This window comes from Siphateles boraxobius, unplaced genomic scaffold, assembly GCF_051911475.1.
Source record: "Siphateles boraxobius isolate OS27281-9 unplaced genomic scaffold, OSU_SipBor_1 41, whole genome shotgun sequence".
Taxonomy (NCBI): Eukaryota; Metazoa; Chordata; class Actinopteri; order Cypriniformes; family Leuciscidae; genus Siphateles; species Siphateles boraxobius.
In genome coordinates this window covers 32,040,894-32,061,531 of record NW_027509042.1, presented here as the reverse complement: position 1 = coordinate 32,061,531, position 20,638 = coordinate 32,040,894, and the positions used below count along the sequence as shown (strand labels likewise).

At 46.5% G+C, this 20,638-nt stretch overlaps 1 protein-coding gene across 1 annotated transcript in view; it reads left to right on the top strand.

The window, feature by feature from the left end:
- The window catches only part of prkcaa (protein kinase C, alpha, a), a 407,934-nt gene that overhangs the window by 299,279 nt on the left and 88,017 nt on the right, over nucleotides 1-20,638 (top strand). The window contains exons 9-12 of the mRNA XM_077199185.1: nucleotides 10,596-10,736; nucleotides 11,169-11,342; nucleotides 18,231-18,322; nucleotides 18,461-18,523. Of these exons, the coding sequence (XP_077055300.1) occupies nucleotides 10,596-10,736; nucleotides 11,169-11,342; nucleotides 18,231-18,322; nucleotides 18,461-18,523 (470 nt within the window). The remainder of the gene's footprint in view (nucleotides 1-10,595; nucleotides 10,737-11,168; nucleotides 11,343-18,230; nucleotides 18,323-18,460; nucleotides 18,524-20,638) is intronic.

The window sequence follows — 20,638 nt, the reverse complement described above, 5'->3', positions numbered from 1 at the left end:
TGTTTTCTTTCACATGAGCCCAAGTATACTGTCTTTCATCGCAATGAAAAGTTCTCCACACATCACAAAGTTGACCAGTTTTGATCACATTTATTAATTTACTTCTTGAAGCCATATGAGGCTCCATATGATTTCTGTCTAAGTCATTACTTGTACAATTAAAATCTCCACCCAGTACTAAAATATTTTCTGTATTACATTGCTTTATGCTATCACATACATTTTCAAAAAACAACATTCTTTCTGTTGATTTTACAGGCGCATAGACATTAATCAATTTCATATTAACATTTTCAAACTTTGCCATTATCTTAATTAGTCTACCTTTTACTACTTCTGTAACATCATACGATATTGGTAGACAAGTCTTTGAAAACAAAACAGCCACCCCAGCACTCAGAGCAGTCTTATGACTCAGAACGTCCTGGTTGCGTATGCAACCCACCGTTCCCTGAAGGAGGGAACGGAGGACGTAGTCGACGTCGACTGAATTGGGATCTCGCTAGAGAGCCTGTCTTCTTCGAGTACTATTGAACGAGCCAATGTAATTCGCGTGCGTGATTCGCATCACACACTCCGCCCCCGTGGCGCGGGTATAAATACGGAAGTGGATGCACGCACTAGTTGCTTTTCGCTGAGGAGCCGAGAGTAACCCGGGGTCAGCGGTGGTCCAGCGGTAGTGGCAAGGGGACTACGTCCTCCGTTCCCTCCTTCAGGGAACGGTGGGTTGCATACGCAACCAGGACGTTCCCTTTCAGTCGATAAAGTCAGACGTAGTCGACGTCGACTGAATTGGGATCACCCTTTGAACGCGCCACTAACGCTGCCACCTTCCAGTGCCTAAACCAAAGCCTCCTGATGCCCCCGCAAATTTAAGGCGGGGAAGGACAGGGGTTAGGCCAGGGAAGTCACTGCTGTTCCTACAGGACCACTGGGAAAGCGTTCCCCGTACATTGGAAGGAAGGGACGCTGCGGAAGCCACGTCCAACCCAGAGGGAGGTAACGTGGAAAATACACATATGAACTGGGCAGAAACCGGGCAGTCTAACATATGGAATGTCACTGGGGTGGCTCCAGCCTAAGACGGGGGGGACACACGGGACAGTGACGGCAGAGAGACTCTGCCGAGGGAAGACACGGGCTCACCGCAGGGAGCCGTACCGTGGAAGAATACACATATGGGGTCGCCGAAGGGACCGCAACATATGGACCCAGCCTAACACAGGTTCCACACTGCTTACGAGTGGTAGGCCTAACACCAGACGTTCCGCACGTCCGACGTCGGAGGGGTGAGGAGGAACTCAACAGGGTTCAAAATTTTAAGGGAACTCACCGGAGTAGAAAGGCGCACGTATCCAGTCCATAGGAGGGGAATGGCGCAGCAAGCCGACACTTGAACCGGGCTCACGGTGAAACTGGCTTCATGAGAAGGGAGCCCACGGGAAGCAGCGGTTCAACTAGGTGTCGTCCAGCCCCCAACTCTAGAATCTGTTTTAGCAAAGCATATCGTCAACGCCCAGGCGGAGCACTTTACACTCATCATAGAGGAGCTCAACACCTAAGTGGACATGTTGCATCTCGGATCTAAGTGCAACTTTGCATGGAAACAGCCTTCCCTCTCTGCTGAATTCCAACAGATATTTGTAGAGCTGGTCTGAGGTCTATGACTTGCATTCTGTACACGTCCAAGCGAACGGACAGAGAAGCCAGGGCTGGATCTGCCTCCTCCAGGGCAGCGCTTGCAGGCTCACCACCTACTCCTATTACGGGAGAGGTAGGAACCTTGGGCACAATCCGAGCCGGGGTCTCAGCTTGTGAGAGTTAGCCGGTCCAGACTCCAGGCACAATACGTTGACCGAAAGCGAGCAAGTCCCTACCCTCTAGTAGGGACCACGCGAGCAGGAGAACTGATATAACAGATTTTTTAACTCACTGCCTGCAGTGGCTCAGGGGCGGTCTCTGCAGTGCAGTCGCACCAGGGACAAGGCCCAAGAGGATAAAGAGGGACACAAGGATTTACAAGACCTTGCTCCTCAGGAACCTGACGATCAGAACGTGCTTCTGCATACTTCTGCAACACGATGAGCGTCGTTTAAACACCGAGGCAACATCATCCTGAGGGTGAAGGAAAACAGCCTACTGCAACCCATTTTGCAGGAAAGAGAGCACTGAAGTGATCGAAAGCTTCAGGATCTCCTCTGGAGAGAAGACGCACTCAACGACTAGGTTCCACTTCTAAAGGCGTAAGCACGCTACCCAATTCTAGGGGGTGCTCGCAGAAGTGATGGTATCTATCACATGTTCTTGTGATAGCCACCTGAACCTCCGCGTTCCGATATAAGACCGCCCGGAATCTCCGGGGGCAGAACGCGTGTGCCATCGTGCCCCGTCCCCGAAAGAGTTTTCAGGGGAAGTCAGGAAGGCTGTTGATGGGAACCAGGTCCAGTTGGGCCAATAAGGGGCAACTATGAAGACCTGTTCCTCTCCTGACTTGGCACGTAGGTGCAAGCGACGGGCGCAAAAGACAGGAGCATTGCTCAACACAACATGTGAAGATCACTGGGCTTCAGGAGCATTTTCTGCTCAGCACTTGGGTGTGACAAGTTCACTGAGCTTCAGGAGCATTTCTGCTCAACACTTGAGTGCGAAGAACCTCACTGAGCGACAGGAGCATTTCTGCTCAGCACTTGAGTGTGACAAGTTCACTGAGCTTCAGGAGCATTCCTCCTCAACACCTGAGTGTGATAAACTATCTGAGCTTCAGGAGCATTTCTGCTCAACACTTGAGTGCGAAGAACTACACTGAGCACCAGGAGCATTTCTGCTCAGCACTGCGTGTGACGAATTCACTGAGCTACAGGAGCATTTCTGCTCAACACCTGAGTGTGATGAACTCACTGAGCTACAGGAGCATTGCTGCTCAACACCTGAGTGCGATGAACTTCACTGAGTTTCGGGAGCAATTCTGCTCAACATGAAGTGTGATGATTTCACTGACTTGAGCAGGCGCAAGGCGACCATGAGTCGCAGTCACTCTTAGAAGGCTCACTGGGGTTAAAACGCATTTCTGTGGGCCCCTGGGGCAGCTGAGACCCAGTGTTTGTCCCAGGGTAGTCCGCTAGGTTTACACAAACACTGGCGGAAAGATGAAACCGGGTGGGCAACTGAGCGGCCCCGGAATGGTCATGAGCCCAGCTGGACCCAGGGGATGGAGTCTCCACTTGCCCTGGCTATAACTCTCGTTAGGCTCGATGGCGGCACGATTGAGTAAAGCGGGAAGAGTGGAACAAAGCGTCCTCAGAAGCTTCTGACTCCAAGGAGGAGGTGACGGGTGAGTTGTGACAGCAGCGGTTGCCATGTCTAACAACTCGAGGCACGAATGCCCGTGTAGTCGGGGGTCGCCCAGGCCCCCGTTAAAACACGCCCATGTACATGGCCCCTCTGTTGAAGAGGGTTTGGCAGCAGACCGGGATGAACTATAGTCACACAGGGTGAGCTGCTCTGCCACGGTCACCTCGGGACTCGATCATGAAGCTAGCGCTGAAGCGGTCACATATGGAGGAAGCCAATGGCTGCAACTACCATATACCCCAGGAGCCTCTGAAAGTTCTTCCAGTGGGACCCTTTCTCACTTCAACCACCAGCTGAACACATTCTCATTGGAGAGACGTGTTAGACCGAGTCCATCTCCAAAACTGAAAAAGAGATACTAAGCCCGTGGGCGAGATTACTCTCTTCCAGTTGACCTGAAGACCCAACAGGCTCTGGAGCACTCGAAGGGAAGGACACTGTACTGATACTCCACCCTTACACGCAACCCACAGGATGGCCTGCGGTGCGGAATGTAGAGATCTGTTCTTAAGAACATGTCTTTCAGGTCGGAGCTGCAGACCAATCCTGGGCCAAGATGGTCACGACCCACCACCTAGTAGCACGAAGAACGAGTTTACAACTGGCCTTCGTACCGGCTGGAGGAGCGGCTATATCAAATCCTTCGCCAGCAGGATAAGATAAGCACGCACAAGTCAGGACTACTGCTCAACGCTCGGTGTGATGAATATCACTGATTTTTCAGGAGCACGTCTGCTCAACACCTAATGTGATGACTATCACTGACTTGAGCGGGGTAGCCGAGCCTGAGGTGGGGCAGCAAAGTAGAGAGAGTGGTGTTAGTGTGCTGTGCAACACTTACCTGTCCCCACAAGCGGCAGGGGGCGCGTGAGAAGGCGGATGACCGGGTCCTCGAACGCCCCAAGCTGCCTGCTGGCGACCAAGGGGGAGCTGAGGGGTGTAAGGCTATACAGGGTCACACCCGCCAGACTGGCCCTCTTGAGACCCAGGAACAGATGAAATTGCTCTCTCTTTGAAGTGTGGGTACCGCTTGCTCCGCTTTTTTTTTTTTTTTTTTTTTAGGGAGCCAGCGGCGGAACAGACACACACACAAACAAAGGCTCCACCCGGCCCTCACCCGGGGGGAGGGAGTGATCGTGCCACTCCAAGAGCATTTCATCCATTCCTGGGCGGCCCGCTCCGGAATGCTTTCGCTGTGGCTTGCCACCTGGCTTGGCAGCGCCTGGAGCGGGCTGGGCGTCCCTACTGCGGCCGGCTCCATGCTGAGGCCTGGGTGGAGGCTGCTGCGGAGGGCCAGCAGGAGCGGCGGCCGGGGAACGCCCACGGCGACGAGCAGGCGGAGGAGCTGCCACCGGCGGCGGGTGGAGGCAGCATCTAGCCACCGGGGCAGGATGTGCCGGATGACCTCCGTCTGCGCTTGAGCGGCAGAGAACTGTTGGATGCAGTTCTCCACCGCGTCGCCGACCAGCCCAACCTGGGAAATTGGGGAGACCAGGAACCGAACCTTGTCCGCATCCGCCATACCCACCAGGCTGAGCCAACGAAGGCGCTACTGGACCACCAAGGTGGACATCGCCAGACCGATCACGCACGCTAAGACACCCGTACCTCGGAGGGTGAGGTCGGATGCAGTGCGGTGCTCACCTATGAGCGCACGGTCTGGATTACCCTTGTGCATGCCATGGGTGCCCTAGCCTGCAGCAACGTCATGGCACGCAAGAGGAAGCGGCTTGCCCACAGGCTTTGTAAGCTCTGCCCGTCGGAACGGACAAAACCTCACAGGCCTTAGGGGGGAGACGAGGATCCCCCCAAAAGGCAGCGGCCGCCGGACACAGGTGCACCTGTGTCGACAGACCGCTCCAATGGAGGGACACCTCGCAACCCTTCACCGTTCCTCCATCAAGGGTAATGAGGGGGAAAAGCTATTCAGTTAGTTTCTGGCAGAGAAAGATGCTGTTCACCACCTGATAAGCTCTCCATGCATTTCGGGAAAGAAAGGCACTGGGGCGGCGAGCTTGAGAACCAGCGCGGCCCGCCCCAAGATACCAAACTCCAGATTCCAACCGAGACTGAACGGGACACGGTGGAGGTTCCACTCGAGCCCGGCAGCCTCGGCGGCCCGTTTCAGCATAGCTGATAATTCTGGATCCGGCTCGGGCAACATTGAACTCCCGGAGGGAGACAATGCAGCCGAGTCATTATCTCTAGAAGTCAGCTCACCCTCCGATGCTGCAATCGGCGTCCTGTCCTCCAGGGGAGCCCCGAGTGAAACCGCTGGCCCACCCATTACAGATGGACCAGCAGACAACACAGGAGGTTCCAGTGGTTGCAGTGGAAGGGAGGAGTGAGGAGCCCGCAGGGAATGGTTACCGGGCGGGACATCCAACACTATCCTCCGGTCACCCATCCCACACAGCACCCGAGGGTGGGGCATGGTAATGGGGACTCGCTCTCCGCGAACGAAGGCGAGTCTCGCCCTCAACACTGCGACAGTCATGTTCCCACAGTGAAAACACGAGCTGTCCACAAAAGCTGTCTCAGCGTGCTGTAAGCCCAAACACGTGACACAACAGTTGTGACCATCAGAGAGAGACAGGGAACGACCGCACCCAGAAACGCACGGGCGGAATGACATCTTGAAAAAGACGCAAACGCACCCGTGTTGCTCTTTCAGAAAATAGGACCGTCACCAGTGCCGGAGCACACAGGGGAATGACCGCGGCAACACTGAACAGAGAACTGAAACAGTGAAGCACTCACTTTTCCGCCCTCTAACCAGCCATCAACACACACAAACATTTAGAAATTTGTTGCTGTTAAAACAGCAGTTGAGAGCTCAAAGCTCGCGATCACCGCTGCACTCGCGCTGTAGAACACCAGCACTGGGAGAGTCTTCCTGAAGAACACCGACACACTCGCTCGTTGTAGACAACAGCACTCTCAGAGACATCAAAAGATCGGCTCCGAAGCGAAAGGCAACTAGTGCGTGCATCCACTTCCGTATTTATACCCGCGCCGCGGGGGCGGAGTGTGTGATGCGAATCACGCACGCCAATTACATTGGCTCGTTCAATAGTACTCGAAGAAGACAGGCTCTCTAGCGAGATCCCAATTCAGTCGACGTCGACTACGTCTGACGTTATCGACTGAAAGGGAACAATACTTCCTTCCCACTCTTTCATCCATTCAACTTCATTATCCTCTGTACTGTGAGTTTCTTGCAAAAACATGACATCTATATTTTTTAATTTCATTAACTCATAAATCTGCGCTCTTTTGCTTGCATCCCTTGCCCCATTTACATTCAGGGAAGATATTTTAAAATTACTCATTATGAGGGATGAAAAAAAAAAAAAAAGAGCCAGGTCCATATCACGCTATTATTCCTGTGACAAATCATTATTCAATGCTTGAGGACGCACTTTTTGTACAATCTTTTTTAGACGATACAGCTCAAGATTTGACAAACAACCTTCACCTTTCTGTTTCATTAATATTTTTACTGAGTCAATAAATAAGGAAAGATCAGGAAAATAGTCTATGACCTCAACATTCCTCATTCCCTTTGTATGCTGGAGAAAAAGTTTCATTCTTTCCAAACTGTAACCACTATAGTCTTGTATCACCTCTTCCTCAACTTGAACTTCAGAAAGTTCTTGCTCACTCTCTGAGCCAGACAAATCATTCAACACCTCCCGAGAACTTTTTGTAATTGTTTCAACTTGTGCCTTTTTCTTTGATGAAATTTCAATCTCACCAAGATTAGACTTCCTTTTCACTGATGGCACTTTAAATGCTGCTTCGTCCTCTTCTAGTAAATCACCCACCATCTCGTCCAGCTCAATATCCATTATCTCATCATCTTTTCGAATCCGTTTCTCACTACACTTCACTCCACTACTTCCTGGTTCTTCATTGCCCACACTCAAATCCGAAACCTCACCAACTTCACTTTCTTCTTCCACCCTCTGACTCTCATTTAGATTTTGAGATCCACTTTCCTCTTCTGTACCATTTGACGCATTTTTGTCTGGACACGCGCGTACCAAGTGCCCCACCTTCCCGCATCCAAAGCATTTCATACTCTCCGTTGTTGCAAAAATTACATAATCAAAGCTATCAACTTTGAATTTAAAAGCAATATTAAGTTCATCAATATCACTCCTCAAAATAACATATACTTGTCTGCGGAAAGACACAACGTGTTTCAACAACGTGGATTTACACCCTAAAGGAATTTTCTTAATAGCCGAAACCAACTGTCCATATCGTGATAATTCACGTTGCAGCGCTTCATCACTAATAAATGGGGGCACATTGGAAAGCAAAACCTTTCTCGCTGGGTTAACAAGTGGAAAGACCTTAATCAAACTATCATTGAGACTATCCCGTTTTCAACTGCCGCATTCGCTTTTACAACTTTGTCTAAAAATACCACCACAGCACCGTTCATTCTCGATGCCGAACGAATGCTGCTGTGACCAACACCAACCACCGCTCCTACCGCTAAAACACATTCTTCGACTGAGCACTCAACTCCAACCGGCACTTTTATTCCATGCTGCCGGGTGAGTTGCCCATAACTCGTCGTCTCCGCATTCGCCATGGCAGCAGCCAGTTTAAAAACGGGCTAATCCAACTCCCCGTTCTCACCACAATGTTCCCAGTGCTTTGTGACCATACACAGTAAAAACCAGTGAAAGAAACAACATATAAGTAAAACAGACCTTTGAAAATGAAGAAAAGACTCCACAGTCACGCTCCGATTCACACTCCGCACTCACTCACTCAACAAACGCCCACGCATGCGCGAGAGATAGAGAGAGAGAGAGAGAGAGAGAGAGAGAGAGAGAGAGAGAGAGAGAGAGAGAGAGAGAAATATTAGTTATTATTTAAAAGAAGATACATAGCTTAAAGCTTAAATGAGTATCAAGGGCTTCTGGCAGTTAAACAGTTCAAACAGTCTTAGACATTTGTTCAATGAAAGTCTATGGGATTTTTATGATTTTTAATATTAATTTTTAAGAAAACTGAAACTCAAATCAGTCTCAAAAGATATAGCAACTCAAGTCAGAACAGTCTGAAGGTCTGACCCGAGTTTGGTGGTCGTAGCTTCAACGGTCTAGGAGGAGATACAGTCTAAAATTTGGCTCAGAAGAAGAAGAAGAAGATGGAAGACGAATAATAAGTTTAAATACAATATCAGAAAGTTGGCTTTTCCAAGCCAACTTAATAATATGAGCTCAAGACTGCCCAGTCCGGCAGCTTGGCAGAGACTATTGGCCCGCTTACTGACTTGCATGCTGTGATGGAAAGAATTTCATCTGTTTAGGAAACTGCATGGGCACTACCAGAATTAATGAGGAAGGCAGATTTAGAATGAGCCTTGTCGTGTATGGATTGTGTTATAGGACAATGGTAGGAAGATGCTGCTGCTAATGCCTGGCTCACACTACAGGAGTTTTAAAATCCTAACCGATTTTGAAATCTGTTTGCAGCACACACTTGAGAATATTTGCAGATTTTCTTCCCTCAAATCTTAAACATGCTCACACTACAAGATTTGAAAATCGTGGCGCATCACACACTACAAAATGTTAATAAGATTATCGTGCCAGATATGATTCCACCATGATCACGTGATCTCACGCAACAGATCGGAAGCGGAAAAGTGGGTGTAAACTAAATATCTGTCCTTCAGATCAAGTCATATTCATGAAAAGGTTGCCGTGACCAAGGAAAGCAAAATCTTTTTTAAAAAATCATCCTTTTAACATTTAAGGATATTTCTAATGAATGGCGTAATCTCTATGAGGTGCATAAGAGGTTATCTTTATGAGGCGCATCAGCTTCAGCGTTGCCTTGCCCAAGCGCCGTTATGGGCAGCTGAACCTTATAAAGTGGAGCTCAAAGTTAAAATTAAATAATAAAATAATTAACAGCTTGTTTCATTACATATCTATTAGAATGAATCCGAATTTCTTTGTTAATTCAACGGAAATGTATGACTCAATAAAAGGCAGTCTCCTGTGGCCTAAAAGTGGCCTAACTGTGTAACTGGACTGAGTGACAGCCTGTCTATAACACGCAGAGACGAGCAATGACGATACTGGTGAAATATCAGCAGAAAGCCTCTCGTTAAGTGAGATTCCAGGATCGTAACTAACTGTTATATAACAATGATCTAACAAGCTTAGTGTCAGGTTTATGTTCTGTTATATTATGTGGACCCTTATTTTGACACTGTATCTTCTGTTTACTCCACTTTCTTTTGTTTCGGTTTCATTATTGAACATGTACTAGTCTTCGTGCCTGCTGACAACAGTGTAACACTTTTTTATTTAGCAATAAATAAAGATAATAAATAAAGATAATACCGCATATTCTTTTTATTTACAGTCTATGCACATATCACGCTGATGAGTCACTCAAAATTACCTCAATGGAATTCCTTCACCACGACAGCCCTACTTCTTATTGGCTATTGTGACAGTACTGACGTAATCACAATCTTGCTCATCCCGATAAATATCAAACATGTTTGATAAGATCAGGGCGAGCCCAATTTGTGTGAGAGCAGATCGGGAGGTGCAAGATTCGATCTGTGAACGCCTCACATTACCAGATAATCTGCACCGAACATCGGAACCGATCGAGGTCCTCGACAAGATATTTTTTTCGATTCTCGGGAGGGGGAAATCGGGCATAAATCGGCCTAAAACTCCTGTAGTGTGAGCCAGGTATAAGAGTGGATTATGCTTTATTGGGCTGCATCTCTAAAAGCTTAATGGGCCTTAGTCAGGGTAGACAGACACAATATTTATTTTTTTCACAAAATGTTTTTTTCTGTTCAATGGGTTGGAAAGGTTTTTTTTATTTTTTATTTTTTATTATTCAATGCAACATTGAAAATATGTTTTTCCAAAACAATTCTTGGTGGCCAACTCTGATGAAGGTGATATGAAATTTAGACATAATTAAGTCAACCCATTAAACAGACATTTATCTCTATCATAGCCTCATTTTCATTTGCAAATAATAATAATAATAATAATAATAGTTTAATGCATTTTTAAATGGATTCTATCAAGACTAAGGTCTATTCACACCTTATAAATGACAGAAACATGTTCCAGCATCTCACTTGGATATGGGATTCCAAATGCATCATGGGAATTTTTCAAGCATCTGAATTTTGCCTTTAGTACTGGCATGTTTTAAAGTTATTGTTTGTCTGTGTGCAGAAAGCCAAATTGGGTCCGTCCAAAAAAGCCATCTCCCCTTTCGATGAAAGTGGGTCCAGTTTACCTTCCAGCAGTATAGACAGAGTCAAGCTCACAGACTTTAATTTCTTGGCAGTATTGGGAAAAGGCAGTTTTGGAAAGGTACGTTTACAACCCCTACTAATTGCACACCACTCTTTATTCACCATTCATCATTGGTATATATTATTATTTATAAGGCTATTTAATTGGTATGTTTTCCATTTTTTATGATGCACAAATGAGGTGCGTATGGAATATGGTCCCAGGATGTTGTGCTGATTGACTGTTCCTAAGGTTTAGTCTGAAAATATGTACAAAATAATGCTTTTAATTTTCCTATGATCTTTTTTTTTCATTACCAATATATATTTATCCATATTAACTGTATACCTGCATATTTATTTATTTAGTAATTTTTATTCTCTGTGATTTTAAGTGTTGCATTTTGTGGCCTGCCCTTTCTGAAAATGTTTTTTGTGAAAATGGTTTGGTTTCATAGGTTTATTAATGGCCCTCACTCGCAGTTTGAGATTTTGTTATCTCCATACTCAGGTGATACTTGCTGAGATGAAGTCTACTGATGAACTATATGCTATAAAAATCCTGAAGAAGGATGTAGTCATCCAGGATGATGACGTCGAATGCACCATGGTGGAAAAACGAGTTCTAGCTCAACAGGACAAACCTCCATTCCTCACCCATCTCCACTCCTGCTTTCAGACTGTGGTGATAAACTCTCTCCTTGAATTATTATTTATGCATTTGGTGGACTCTTTTATTCGAACTGGTTTATATTGCTTTCAAACAGAAGCCTCTGTTAACCAGTTGCTTTGTTCTTTGGGGTAAATGGTAATCCCACGAATGGTACTCACATACAAAACATCTGCCCTTCAGAATAAGAATTTGTTAAAATGATTCAATACTCACAAAAATCCTAAACAAGTTATCCTAAAATTGTATGAATGTCTTTGCTTTAGCCAGCTAAACTCTCTATATATATATATATATATATATATATATATATATATATTCATTTCGCCAAGTTTAATATATAGAGCAGAATGATTAAAATATAAGTATTTTTAAAAACAACCAAAAGGAACGAACACACATGTACATTATTTTACTTAATAAATATATTTTAAAATGTATTTTAAAACTCTCTACCAAGCTGGCAGGATTTTTGTGGGGGATTTTATATTTTTATAAAAGTACAAAATGTGAATGTAAATGTAAAATGGGAGTAAAAATGTAAAGATCTGGAGCAAATACATAATACAGTATTGCAACATACAGTATATTAAAAATACAAAAGGGAAATATATACATTTAAACGTAAATTTAAAATAGCAGTTGGACCTTTTAGAAAACTATAGTTTATTTTTGTCCTATTGTTTTTTTTTCATATTTGAAATGGTTTTCATAAATGTTAACAACATCATCATTACAAAACAATACAAACACTTTTTTGTGGCATTTCTAATTTGTGAATGTAATACTTGGTTACAATACTTACTGTATGAGGTTTGATAAGAATTTATTTTAATATAGTTACATTTCATTAAAAAAAAAAACTTAAAAGCATCTATGCACAGAGCATGTGAACTGACAGGATGGATGAGAGGGATCCATTTACTGAAGATTTTAATAAAACAACTAGAATTCAAGCCACCAATATCATAACAAACAAGTGAAAAGCACAAAATCATAGTACCTTACATTAGGTTACATTCCAAAAGAAGGCAAACAAAAACGTCCCGGGTTACGTATGTAACCCTAGTTCCCCGAAGGGACGGACGCTGCGTGAAATCGCAGTGGGAACGCCCTCAGCGTGACGCGTCTGAAGCATGAATGAAATCAGTCAATGGAGAGAATGAGCGTACGGCGAGTGACGTCATCGACCAGGAAGCTATAAATATCCCCTGAGTACACAATACGCCAGCTTAAAAGTTACTGAAGCAGCGACCCAAGGGGATGCCGAGAGCATGGTAGGACACGCAGCGTCCGTTCCTTCGGGGAACTAGGGTTACATACGTAACCCGGGACGTTCCCCTTCAGGGACTACCGCTGCGTGAAATCGCAGTGGGAACGCAATACCCACATCCCCATACGACCAAATCCCCGTCGTGTGTCATTAGGAGACACAAACCGACGAGAGAACCTGAGCCCCGGGAGTGGAGCTAAGATCGAGGGAATAAAATCTAACGAAAGTGTGCGGTGAGGACCAGCCTGCCGCATCACAAACGTCCTGAAGAGAAGCTCCTGAAAGAAGAGCTGTAGAAGCAGCCATACTCCGGGTGGAATGAGCCCTTACAGCCAAAGGTGAAGGCTGATGGGCCGAACCATAAGCAAGTGGGATGGCCTCGACCACCCACTTGCTCATCCTTTTTCTAGATGCAGGACACCCTTTCTTAGGTGACCCAAACAGACGAACAGTTGTTCCGATCTCCTCCACAGGGCAGCTCTGTGGACGTAAGCATCAAAACCCAAACTGGGCACAGCAAATTAATTTTCTCCTGGTCTGACGTCAGAAAAGGCGGAGGACAGAAAACCTGCAGAACTATAGGTCTAACTGAAACAGTTGGAACCTTAGGAACATAACCTGGTCTCGATAACCAACCAGGAGCAAATTCCAGGCACGAGGGAGCCACCGAAAGTGCTTGAATATCTCCAATTCTTTTTAGAGATGAGATAGCGAGAAGAAGGATAGTCTTTAGAGTAAGAAACTTTTCCGAAACTTCCTCGATGGGCTCGAAAGGAGCAAGGGAGAGACCTTCTAAGATGATGGCCAGATCCCAAGCTGGTACCCTCGTGCGAACTGCAGGCCTCAGCCTCAAGGTGACACGAAGGAAGCGAGACATAAGTGGGTGTTTCCCGAGGGAACCTCCACTTGAAGGGGTGTGGTAAGCAGCTAAGGCCGCCACATACACCTTCAGTGTGGAGTGGGATAACCCTGTGGAGAGACGGTCCTGCAGGAAATCCAGGACTGTACCAACCGGGCAGTTAACTGGGTCCTGCTGGCGCTCTCCACACCAAGAGGTGAAAAGTTTCCACCTCGCGGCATATAACTTCCTCGTGGAGGGAGCTCTGGATCGGAGGATGGTCTCAACGACCTCAGCCGAGAGACCAGAATCTATGAGCTGGGCCCCCTCAGAGGCCAAGCCCACAGCCTCCATAGCTCTAGACGGGGGTGAAGGATCGACCCACTCGCCTGAGAGAGCAGATCTCTCCTGATCGGTATCTCTAGGGGAGAGCCGTTGAGGAGAGACACTCGGTCCGCAAACCATACCCGGGCCGACCAGAACGGGGCTATTAGCAGGAGACTGAGCCCGTCCCGGCGAACTCTCTCCAGAACTCCTGGGCGCAGAGCGATCGGGGGAAAAACGTACAAGCGTGACCTCGGCCACGGATGTATCATCGCATCCAACCCCAGCGGGGCTGGATAGCTGAGAGAGAACCACAGCGGGCAGTGTGATGTTTCTCGAGAAGCAAATAGGTCTACCTCGGCAAGACCGAAATGTTTCCATAGGAGTTCCACCACCTCGGGGTGAAGACTCCATTCCCCGGGCCTCGGCCCCTGTCTTGACAGGATGTCTGCCCCCTGATTTAAATACCCCGGGAGATAAAAGCTCTCAGAGAAAGAATTTTCCCCTGGGACCATAGAAGGATCTGACGTGCCAGTTTGTAAAGCGGGCGAGAACGCAAACCCCCCTGATGGTTGATATAAGAAACCACCGATGTGTTGTCTGTCTGGACAAGAACATGGTGGCCCCTTAGGTCTGGGAGGAAGTGTTTCAGAGCCTGAAACACCGCCAACATCTCTAGGCAGTTTAAGTGCCACAGACGATGATGGTCCTCCCACAGACCCTGAGCCGGGCGACCATCCATGATCGCCCCCCAACCCGTGAGAGAGGCATCTGTCATTAGCATAACGCGACGACAAGGAGCTCCTAACACAGGGCCTTGGGACAGAAAACCAAGGATCTTTCCACGATATCAGGGCGTGTTGACACCGTCGCAAACTCACGATCATGCAAAGCGGATTTCCCCTCGGGGAGAATCCCTTGGTCCTGAGCCACCACCGTAACAGTCTCATGTGCAAGAGGCCAAGAGGTATCACGTTGGACGCAGCTGCCATGAGACCTAGCAGTCTCTGGAACTGTTTTACAGTGGATGACTGGCCTAGCTTGACCTGATCTACTGCAGCGAGAATCAAAGCAATACGAGCAGGTGACAATCGTGCCTGCATCGTCGTTGAATCCCACACTACACCTAGAAAAGTGGTTCTCTGTAATGGAGAAAGAACACTCTTTTTGGCGTTGAGCCTCAGCCCCAGTCACTTGATATGAGCAAGAACGACATCTCGGTGCCGAACCGCCTGTTGTTCCGATTGAGCTAGAATCAAGCAATCGTCTATATAGTACAGAAAGCGGATGCCCTGTAACCTCAGCGGGGCTATAGCAGCATCCGTACACTTCGTGAATGTTTGGGGTGACAGTGCTAGGCCGAACGGAAGAACCCGATATTGGTACGCTTCGCCACCGAAAGCGAACCTCAGGAACTTCCTGTGTTGAGGGAGGATAGATACATGGAAGTAAACGTCCTTTAGATCTATCATGACAAACCAGTCCTCGGATCTGATTTGAACATCCCCAGTGACAGACACAGCGCCCTGTAACGTACTGGCAGGGAACAGCTGGTCTGGGCACTCCACAACCCTCCTCGGAGGGGGCGAGCGTCCCTCGGGAAATCGCTCGCCGAGTCTCTCTACGCCCTGTGAAGGCAGGGTTAGTAGAGCAGACCCCTGAGGGCATCGGAAAAGACAGGGCACCGTGTTCTTGTGCAGTGAACTCAGGTCTTTCACGATAGGGACCACCCTCAGAACCCTGACGTTCAGCACGTCAGGATTTTTTTTTTTTTTTCGATGAAGTAGTATCCTAACTCCCTGCTGGGTGGGGGACCCATTCCGCCAGGAACTCTACTAAGGGAACCAGCCTCTCGAGGCTGGCCTCCGGATGAACATCCCGAGTGACAGAAACAGCGCCCTGTAACATACTGGCAGGAAACAGCTGGTCTGAGCACTCCACAACCCTCCTTGGAGGGGGCGAGCGTCCCTCGGGAAATCGCTCGCCGAGTCTCTCTACGCCCTGTATAGGCAGGGTTAGTAGAACAGACCCCTGAGGGCATCGAGAAAGACAGGGTACCGTGTTTTTGTGCGGTGAACTCAAGTTTTTCCCGATGGGGACCACCCTCAGAGTCCTGACGTTCAGCCCGTCAGGACTTTTTCGACGCGGCCTTTCTGGCGACAATGACTGTCCTCAGATCAGTCCTGCCCCGAGAAGGCCGCGCCGGAGAGCGCCCCGCCTCGTCCCTCCAGTTTCTCTGCAGGGGGGCACGAGACGTGACACTCCGCTTCTGCTGTGCTCTTTTGGAAGACGAACTCGACGAAAGACTTTGCTCTGGTTGAACATTCTGCGTGACAGACACAGTGCCCTGTAACGGCGCACCGGCAGGGAACGACTGGTCTGAACACACTAGAACCCTCCTTAGAGGCGGCGAGCGTCCCTCGGGAAAGCACTCGCCAGACCCTTCTACGCCCTGTTTCGGCAGGGTTAGTAGGACGGGCCCCTGAGGGCGCCGGGAGAGACAGGGCACCCTTAAGGGAGGTGAACGCAAGTCTCTCTCGGCGGGGACCCCCCTCAGATTTCCTTTGAGCAGGTCGGCCTGAAAAGCCTGCATAAAAGTCATCGTATGCAAACATGCAGCCGCCTGCCGAGCCACCGAGTAAGCCTTCCCCACCAGCACAGAGGTATATATATTTATTTATTTATTTATTTTTTGGTGGAAGAGCCGGTGCTTTAAGTGAAGACGATGAAGCAGGAGAGAGATAGCTAGCGAGCGTCTCCTCCGCCTACAGTATCGTCACATAACCAGCAGATTTAGCACCAACAATGTTACCATAAGCATTGGACTGATTTGTGTAAATTCTGCTTGAAACCGGTCTAACCCAGGTCTTTGAAACCTCAGCATGAAGATCTGGGAAGAACGGTAAGCACCGGCTAGAAGGTTGAGGTTGTGCAGACAGAAATCTATCATCTAGATTGCTTTTAATTCTAGAAACCTGTCTATCAGCTGGCCACTCGATACTGTTATTTTTTTTATTTTTTTTTAGCTTTTCAACAGCCCGAGATAATACATCCATCAAACCTTCTTCATTTGCAGTATAATGTGATAAACTAGTTTTCTCTGATGCAAAACTTTCGACATCCAGCTCCTCAGTACTGGAAAATCTCAATTCAACATCATCATGTGCCTCCACCCGGGCAGAAGTAACCGCCGCAGCGCGTGCTTCCAGAGCCGGGTGAGAGGCACTAGATCTCGTCGGAGATAGCTGAGATAGGGCGGAGCCCGTCTCAACGTCGCCAGCGAGATCCATCTGCGAGCCCCAAGACAAGCGCCGCCGCTCTGCCTCAACAGAAGCGGGACCCGAGCCTCGGGGAGCTCGCAGCAAATCACTCTCCTCGAAGAGCGATCGCCGCGAGCGCAGAGTTCTCAAGGGAAAACGCTCGCAATGCTGACAATCGACTCCCTCGAGAGCCGACTGGGCATCGCTGCACTCCCAAACAAGCCACACTTAGCTCGTGTGAATCCCCACCCGTGATGTAGCCTACCGAGTACAGGGGGGAAAACACTTCTTATACTGCTCGCTCATATTGGTTTTTTTATATAAAATATATATAGTGAAAACTCCTGACAAAACAGACAAACACAATCGACAGATTCAGACACACACAGAGCTGCTGAAGTAACTAAAGCTGGCGTATTGTGTACTCAGGGGATATTTATAGCTTCCTGGTCGATGACGTCACTCGCCGTACGCTCATTCTCTCCATTGACTGATTTCATTCATGCTTCAGACGCGTCACGCTGAGGGCGTTCCCACTGCGATTTCACGCAGCGGTAGTCCCTGAAGGGGAACTCAATACTTAAGCAATAATTACCTCTGATGGTACAAACTGTTGTTATGGCAGAGAAAGAGAAATGAAAGAGACAGAGCAGATCTAAAGGCGTTAATATTCACAGACAAGAAAACAAAAAAAAGTAAATCCTTTTAACTGAATCATCCACCAAATGATAAGTGTTACTTAAGAAAGATACAACTGTTTGCCCAGACTTTTGCCCCAATCTGGAAAATTTGGTCAGTGGAAGTTGACAGATTTCACAAAAATTGTGTGGTGTATATGATGAGCACATACTGCTATTTTTAGTGTGATGCCCAGGTTTTGTTTTTGTTTTTTGTTTTTTTGATCTTTAACCATTTACAAAGTCAGCAAGTGTTTGATTCGTAGTATGAAATTTTGAAAGAACATTTTTCGACTGTAATATTTACCATATTAATATTAATATGATGTAAGAGATTAGTAATTAGTAGCTTGATATTATTTATGTTATATGTTTAATTGAATATATTATTCAATTGTTGATTGGCAATTGAATAAGTTTTGATAATTTAACTTTTAAACTTTTAGACAAAGCCTTTCAAACAAGGCCAACGCCAAAGTTTGTCTTAACAATTTCATATATGTAGTTGATTTTGATGTGATTTTGTCATAGGATCGTCTGTATTTCGTGATGGAGTATGTTAATGGTGGTGATCTTATGTACCACATCCAGCAAGTAGGCAAATTTAAGGAGCCACAGGCAGTGTAAGCAACTCTCTTATTGTATTTATACATTTGCATACCATATCTGGAATTATTGGTTTGAGCTTTAAGCATACATCACTTTATGACTGTTTGTAGACTAAGCCAAATTTATGTCAAAATATCTGCTTGTTGTTGCAGGTTCTATGCTGCAGAGATTGCTGTTGGGCTGTTTTTCTTGCACAAGAAAGGAATCATATACAGGTGAACACATAAAATGCACATTCAAATCCACATTCAGATATTTCTGTCAATAGTCTGAAAGTGTAAGCTAATTGGCTGTAATCGACAGATTGACTGCCGTCATTTATAAGCCAATAATTGGCACTTATTGCACTAGGGTAAAAAAAAAGGGCCTGAAGCTTTTATCTGTTTGTCTGTGAAATGGTCAGTGAGGACCTTAGCCTTCAGAAAATGTTAAATGTCAACCTCAAAATGTGAACCTAATTTTATGTGAGCTGTTTTATGTTAATTTATTTTTGGACATTTCTAAATAGTTTAAAACCATTATTTTGCAATTTGCTAGCAGTAAATATCAAATAAAGGTAGCAAAAATTTAACAGACGAAATGAATAGGCCAAAACAAATTAATAACATTAATAAATCAAATTAAAACAATAAATAACATAAAAAATAAATAAATAAACTATGCCATCCTAGGTAACAGAGTTTCAAGGTATAGGGTTAAAGATTTTGCCTAAACTGACCAGTCAGTAAGGGATAGATTTTAATTTTTGTCCCATACATTAAAGTAAAAAAACAATTTACAATTTACTTATCGTCCCAAAATGCTTCGGAAAGATTTCAAATAATGTAATTTTTGGGGGATCACAATTTTAATGAAAATGCAATGATGATTTAAATGAAAGTGTAAAATGTGGGTTAGATAATAGTTAAAATTATATTTTTTGCAGCAATGAACTGAACGACGTGTGATTATAGTTGTTAGATACAGTAGTAAAGGTCATTTTTGTCTCTATGATAAAAAAGAAAAATGCCATCACACCGTATCCGTGTAATGTGCCAAATATTGCCTTGACTCCGATCAAATAACAAAAAAAAATAACAAATCGCTATTTTAGCTTAAACCTTCAACCAGGAATTCACTTAATTTTGACTCTCTTTAGGTGCTAAACCTAGTTATTGTAAATTTTTTTTTTAATTTTTAGCGATTAAATTGAACTAGGGATATAGAGCAAACACATGAACTGACGTCAGCAGGAATGAAAGAGACAGGAAAAAAGAAACCCCCACAGTGAAATTACTTTTACATGAATTAAAATGAACTAAATTTGAGTTGTGCTCATGTGCTGGGGGGAGATTTTTTTTTATAGACTGCAAGACAAACATCAGTTCCCTTTCGTAGTCACTCCGAGTTACGTCGGATGACGACGAATGGGGGGTTTCGCCTAGAAAGCCAATCATCTTTGTGTATTATAAAACGAGCCAATGGCGATGAAATGCCATGGGTCTGCGGAATTTGCATAGCGTATCTCCGCCCCACCTCGTGGGTATAAAAGGATGACGCTCGGCAACATGCAGATATGTTTTCGCTTCGGAGCCAAGAGCTTCTCTTCACTCCACAAGCCAAATCCTGACTTCATCTTCTGTGACGAGCGAACTCTCCAGTGTTGGTGTGACGGCGGTACCCAGCGAGTTCACATTGCCTGCGATCTGAGCAGTGATCTGCCAGTCTGTGTGTTTCTCCCTGGTCGCCTCAGCATCGCTGAGTTTTTTCTCTAAAAGAGCTGCACGTGGCACGTCTTTTTAAAGATGTCTCGCCCGTGTTCTTCTGGGTGCGGTCATTTCCTGTCTTCCTTTGATGGGCACAATCGCTGCTTTGCGTGTTTGGGCTTAGAACACGCTAAAGCAGCGCTTGTGGATGACTCATGTTCCTTCTGTGGAAACATGGCCATTGCAACACTGAGGTCTAGACTCAATGATCTCATTCGAGAGAGAGTCCCCTCATCCACACCCCGATCTACATCCTCCACGAGAGGCTGTACTTCGGCTGGTGGACAGGGTGACTTGAGGGTGACGGTGTGGGACAATCCGACGATTGCGTCCTCGGACCACGCCCCCCTCTACAGTGTTGCAACCCGCGAGTGCTGCGGTGATTCTACCGGGTTCATCTTTCGATGCCCCGCGTGTTTCATTCGGCGCTCCAGAGGAAGACTCGATGTCGATCGCGGCATCACAAGGCGGGCAAGAGTCATCGGGAAGTGATGATGCGGCTGCGTTGCCTCCTTCTGGCGCTCCAGCGTTGCCCGTATCAGATCCCGAGATGACGGCCATGCTCTCCCGGGCCGCCGCGAGCAT